This window comes from Salvelinus namaycush, chromosome 33 (assembly GCF_016432855.1).
Source record: "Salvelinus namaycush isolate Seneca chromosome 33, SaNama_1.0, whole genome shotgun sequence".
In the NCBI taxonomy this organism is placed as follows: Eukaryota; Metazoa; Chordata; class Actinopteri; order Salmoniformes; family Salmonidae; genus Salvelinus; species Salvelinus namaycush.
The window spans coordinates 25,443,114-25,449,804 of record NC_052339.1 but is presented as its reverse complement, the minus strand read 5'-3'; the positions used below and the strand labels follow the sequence as shown (position 1 = coordinate 25,449,804).

At 38.3% G+C, this 6,691-nt stretch overlaps 1 protein-coding gene across 1 annotated transcript; it reads left to right on the top strand.

Annotated features, from left to right (window-relative positions):
* Positions 1 to 218: 218 nt before the first annotated feature.
* LOC120027886 (caveolae-associated protein 4a-like) lies at positions 219 to 4,407 on the top strand. The gene is made up of 2 exons (XM_038972983.1): positions 219 to 575; positions 3,850 to 4,407. The coding sequence occupies exons 1-2, from the start codon at positions 219 to 221 to the stop codon at positions 4,405 to 4,407; spliced, it is 915 nt and encodes a 304-aa protein (XP_038828911.1).
* The last annotated feature ends 2,284 nt before the right edge of the window (positions 4,408 to 6,691 follow it).

The window sequence follows — 6,691 nt, the reverse complement described above, 5'->3', positions numbered from 1 at the left end:
GAGTCTCTTTGGCCAAGGTGTCTGCTGCCCTCCATGGCCCAATGATCCAGCAACCCAACCCTACCCAACACCTGCTGGTCTGACAAGTCTCAGGTTGAAGCTACCTAGAGGCCTGGTTACCCTTTCTGTGGTTTCTACTGACCACTAAGAAAAAATAGGATTTCTAACCTCAACCTTTTCCCTTTGGATCCGAGACGCGGTGGTTGAAGACACCAACCATGGCTGATAAACTAGGTCTGGCTGTGGGGGATGATACTGCGACCATCATGGCGCTATTGGAGCGTGTGGCGGGCATCATCGACAATGTGCAGATGTGCCAGACGCGTATGGAGGAGAGGCAGCTCGAGCTGGAGAACAGTGTCAAGACCATCCAGGAGGACGTGGTGAAGCTGACGGTAAACCATGCCGCCACCAGCAGCACAGTGGACAAGCTGCTGGAGAAGACGCGCAAGGTCAGCTGCCACATCAAGGACGTCCGTGTACGGGTAGAGAATCAGAACATCCGCGTCAAGAAGGTGGAAACCACCCAGGAGGAACTGTTGGCCAAGAACAAGTTCCGGGTTGTTATCTACCAGGTAATCCCATCCAGCCAATTTCATTGGTGCAAAAAGCATGGTGTGAGAAGCAAGTGGTGGTAATCATTATCATCTTTATCCACTAACTGGCTTCATTATCGGTTATTTGAGGATCATACTCTCAATAGTTGTAGAAGGATGTGGTAAATTGTTAAAAACTTGTGGATTTTAGTTAAGATTTTGCCGACAGAAATAACAGACAGGAGGGGTGAAAGCATCTGATAAAATTGAGGGTGTTATAGTGAATTCAACGCATGGACTATTTTAGATGGCAGAATGGTACCGGCTTAATTTTACTTTGGCCTTCAAAGCTAACAGCTGCAAGCCCACCATTGACCAGAGTTTTTCAGGGTCTAAGTTGCCTTGACAGCACGCAAGATATACTGCAGTCTACTGAAAGGTTAGATGCTGCACTCAAGAACAAGAAACTATGTGGCAAATAGCCAATGACGATACGATTTGGATGAAGCAGCCAGGGATGGGGGTGTAGTGGATTTTGGCAGCCATTTTTTTTTAGATGAGGAAATAAGAGGGGAAGGTCAAATAATATAAAGAACAACATGCTTTTTCCATAGACAAACTGGATTCACTGGCAGCCGCATAATCACTGAAAAATATGTAGTTTGGCATGCGTCACATACTAATGTTGAATCAAGCACATGCTTTGAAGTCAGCATCAAATGAACTGATTCAATTCATACTCTCCCTTCTATGAAAAAGGAATGTCATGCTGTAATTAAAGCTACCTAAGATGACTGGATCAATTGTCTAACATTTTAACACCACTTGGTACTAAAAGACCTTATAGAAAATGTCATGATTTATTTAATATTACTACTGGTATTTATCTGTGTTTTTTATGTGAAGTTACTAAAAAATTGAAATTTCGAATAGTTACTTCAAAACATGTATCTAGTTTGGTGACAATGGTTCTTGGTAGCAATAAATATGTATGTAAGCTGTTACCCTGTGGTTTTAAGTCAAATACCAGGTTACTAGGGGACTGCAAAATAAGGTGATACCATCAGGTTTCACATAATACGCAAGACGCATATAAATGATACAGTACATTAATAGTGATTATATCGTAGCTATATTGGAACAGCCCTGCAACTCTGAATTAGGCTCTGCAATCAAACTTCGTCAACCATAAATGGAACTTGAATACTTATAAGGATTTAGCATGATACTTTTAACCAATCATTTGTATATTTTTTTACTTATTTGTTGTATTATATTAGACATCAAGTTACCTGACTGATAAAGCTGCTCTTTGAAACAGATACAGCTTGCTTAAAGCTACTTACACACTGTAAAAAGTTGCAAAAGCTATGATGTGATATGTTTAGCTTTCTACCGCCTATAGCTGAGCTATATCAGCCAGTGTGAGTATTATTAATAGTCCCCAGTTCACCTTTAAACTCCCAACTTTATTCAGTGAGAACAATATACGCAGTGGACCGTCCCACTTTGAATTAAAGTAGTGCTAGACCATGTATTTGCATGCGAATTACATGCATAATTATCTAGACTCATTTTTTTTTTTAGATACAGAAAGTATTCTCACCCCTTGACTTATTCCACATTTTGTTGTGTTACAGCTTGAATTTAAAATTGACTAAATTAAGATTTTTTTAAATCACCGGCCTACACACAATACCCCATCACGTTAAAATGGATTTATGTTTTTCTAAATGTTTACAAATGTATTAAAGTGAAAACTTGAAATGTCTTGATTCAATAAGTATTCAACACCTTCATTATGGCAAGCCTAAATAAGTTCAGGATTAAAGATTTGCTTAACAAGTCACATAATAAGTTGCATTGCTTCACTCTGTGCGCAATAATAGTGTTTAACATGATTTTTGAATGATTACATCATCTCTGTACTTCACACATACAATTACCTGTAAGGTCCCTCAGTCGAGCAGTGAATTTCAAACACAGATTCAACCACAAAGACCAAAGAGGTTTTCCAATGCTTCACAAAGAAGGGCACCTTACAGCAGACACTGAATATCCCTTTGAGTATGATCAAGTTATTAATTACAATTTGGATTATGTATAAATACACCCAGTCGCTACAAAGATACAGGCGTCCTTCTGGACAGGAAGGAAACCGCTCATGGATTTCACCATGAGGCCAACGGTGATTTTAAAACTGTTACAGAGTTTAATGGCTGTTATAGGAGAAAACTGAGGATGGATCAACAACATTGTAGTTACTTCACAATACTAACCTAATTGACAGAGTGAAAAGAAGGATGCCTGTACAATAACAATATTCTAAAACATGCATCCTGTTTGCAAAAAGACACTAAAGTAATACTGCTAAAAATGTGGCAAAGCAATTCACTTTTTGTCCTGAATACAGACACTGGGAGGTTAATTCACTTTTCAGGACAATAACCTAAAACACAAGGCCAAATCTACACTGGAATTGCTTACCAAGAATGGCCGAGTTACAGTTTTGACTTAAATCTGCTTAAAAATGTATGGCAAGACTTGAAAATGGTTGTCTAGCAATAATCAACAACATATATTGACTCAGTGGTGTGAATTCTTATGTAAATTAGGTATTTCTGTATTTCATTTTCCACTTTACAAAAGTCCTTCTGTAGGACTTTCCAAAAACACATTTCTAAAAACATGTTTTCACTTTGTCATTATGGAGTATTGTGTGTGGATGGGCGAATTTTTTTTTATTGAATCCATTTTGAATTCAGGCTGTAACCCAACAAAATGTGGAATAAGTCAAGGGGTATGAATACTTTCTGAGGGCACTGTAGCTGCACTCTATGGTCATTCATAAATAGAATGATTTATGATTCTTGGCAATGTCTTCATAATGGCTGCTCTTATTTCAAACACGAAACATTAACCCATTAACTAATGTCTTAACTGGGTTATGGGAACCGCGGCATTAAGCGAAAACAATTGGTCTCTCCTTCTCAGGATTGTCAAGGCGTGAGATACTTTATTTAACATGATTTAGATCATACAAATAAGACACAAACAGAAATATTATGGCTGCCATTCTCCTCCAAACATCTATCCAGACTTTTATTTGAGGTCTTTATTTTCTAAGTGTTACAGCTCAATACTATTGCAATGCTTCTGTCAGTGCTCAGACATTATTCAGACCTGATAAAATGCTACCACTTGATATTACAGATGTGTTCTAGCAGGCAGACTCACAAGTGCTTTTGTGAATCCCTTTGATTCTTTTGAGTTCGTTTTATGACACTTGATCTGGTTTCTGTTCTTATTACAGGGGGACAGTGAGGTGTCAGCTGTGGCAGCCGGAAAGGAACCCAAAGAAACCAAGGATCCCAAAGAACCCAAACCGTCTGTGGCCGAAGTGGAGCCAGACCACTTTGAGCTCCCCCCTGAGTCTGATGATGAGTACATGGTGGTGGAGGAAGCCTCGTCCACGGCCGCTAAGATAAAGAAATCAGGCCTAACCCGCATGGAGAGCTTCAAGTCCACCTTCTCCCGCGTGAACATGACAAAGACGAAAGAGAACATGAGCAGCAAGGTTGGCCAGATGGGTGAGCGCATCGTATCAACCGAGCGTCGGCAGAAGATCCGCCAGTCTGGGGAGAGGCTCAAGCAGTCCGGCTCGCGGCTCAAGGAATCCATTGCCAGCCATGTGCCAGCCAAACTAAAGAAGGAGAGGACTGTGGCGGAGGGCCAGGAGGGGGCTGTGGGGGTCACCGAGGACGCCACACCCGTCCCGCCACCCAAGGGCAACAAATCCATCAGCCCTAAGCTCGCTGAGGATGGCGTAGAGGAGGAGGTGCCGATGCATGATATTAAACAGCTCTCCTAAACCAGCGTTCAATGAAATGGAAAACAACAACGTGTGTTTTTCTTTTCATATTTTTTTCTTTTTGAAGGATTGTCCTGTGAACGATAGTCCCATAAACACGGCAGTTAGGGTTTCAACACAATGAGGTTATATAATCCACACAACATTTTGAAGTCGTCTTTGTTTTGGAAATTCAATGATTTATATAGATATACTTCTATCTTTTTTGTCATTTTTTCTTACATTTAACACAAGCATGCAAAACAAATAAACTGACAAGAATTACAGCAAATTTGTGGGATTGGACATTTTCTACAGACTTATAAATCAACATATTATAATACATAAGACATTCAATTGTCTTTAATTTGCATGTTGAAAGGCTGAATATGGGATGTTAAGGCTAAACTATTGAAGTGATGGAAGTTGAAATGGAGTTCTGGTATGGTTTGATTAAGGTTAATGTTTCATACACAAAACATTAACTTGACTGGAAAGTGTCTTTGTGCAAAGGTAAGTGAAGAATGATGAGCATTTGGTCTCAATTGGTCTAAATAGAATTTCTTGTGCAATTTTTGCAGATAAAAACTCAATCAGCTGGTGTCTGAGGAGTAAAGCATATATAAATAGCATATATAAATAGCATATATAAATAGCATATATAATTGAATGGACAAATTGGTAGGTGAAGAAACTAATGTGCATTATGTCAAATATCTATGGATATTACATTTTTATTGTAAAAAAAAAAATATTAGTTATACACATGGCCAAATGGACATAAGCAGATTCATAAATATATGCATCTGCTCCACATCTAGTGTAGTTTATTATATAAAGCCATTACTAGGACATTTTATTGAGAGTTGTTTGCTTCAACAGAGTGAGTGATTTTGCATGTTTATAGATATTATTTAAAGTTTAAGTTGAGAGTAATTCTCTAGAGTGAATGTCACGGAATATATAATATATATGAAGCCTCTCTGCTGCTAAGGAGAGGTAACACATTGTGCATGTTATCATCTTATTCAATTGTCCAATAACCTTGTTAATTGTAGATTTTGTTTCTATATTAATGAACACAGTTCTTTTCTCCTGTTTAAAAAGGTCTAAAATAGGTGCAATACTCGACTAACTGTTTTACTGTAGCACAACATATCTCAAGATAGTTGGCATTTTTTACATGAAGTCAAAAGCTTTTGTAAGTTCCCATAAATGTGTTGTAACAACTTGACAACCACACTTTGTTAATTGCAACGACCCCGTCATAAAGTATAGCACTGTAAAATCAAAAAATAAAGAAATGGCATCCTTGTTTGCTATGTTATGCTTTATTACAAAATGATTTAAAAAATGGGCCCTGCTTTATTTGAAGTGCATCTTATGAAGTCTTCATTAGAACGGCATAAATGGGTCACAAATAATCTGTAACCGTATTTCATGCTCTATAAAAGATTAATAAACGTGAACAAATAAATTGATGATTGTTACACAGTTATAACACATTATGAATCTTTATAGAGCATGATGATTTGTGAAGCATCTATGTAGCGCTTATGAATCCTATATGAAGGCTTTATAAAATGCACTTCAAATAAAGAGGGACCAAAAAAAGGTTATAAAGTTGTTACTATGATGCCAGATGATGCTATTGAAATGCTTTTTGAGGGCATCAAGTGTCATAGAGGGGTTGATTTATGTGGATGTCTAGGATAAGGGTGTTAGGAATGACAGGTTGACTATCAAACAACAATCTTTTCTACAGCAATTGAGCAGATACAACACCAGGATGGGATGATGAGTTACTCAAAAACAGTCCTTTCTATAAGACCACTGCATTGTCTCCATCTTCCGCTATTCTTTGAAAATATGTTTAATAAAAATGCAAATGATTGTAAATTGGCTGCACAAAATGATATTGTTATTGATGAATCAATTCATTTGTACGTCAATAGAGTATAATTCTGACAAATCACTTGGAATGAGATAAACACACACTTTGTCATTATCGTATTCAGTATGTGGTTGACACACACACACACACACACACACACACACACACACACACACACACACACACACACACACACACACACACACACACACACACACACACACACACACACACACACACACACACACACACACACACACACACACCACCCATAACTTGTGCAAACTAAAAAAGCTACCACTTTGAAGTGAAATTCACACTCATTTTCAGTCACAGAGCAGAGCCACTCCCCTCAGCATCCAGTGGTCAGGGGACTTAAGAGGAAGATCAGGTCTGTATGTCTAGGTTTCT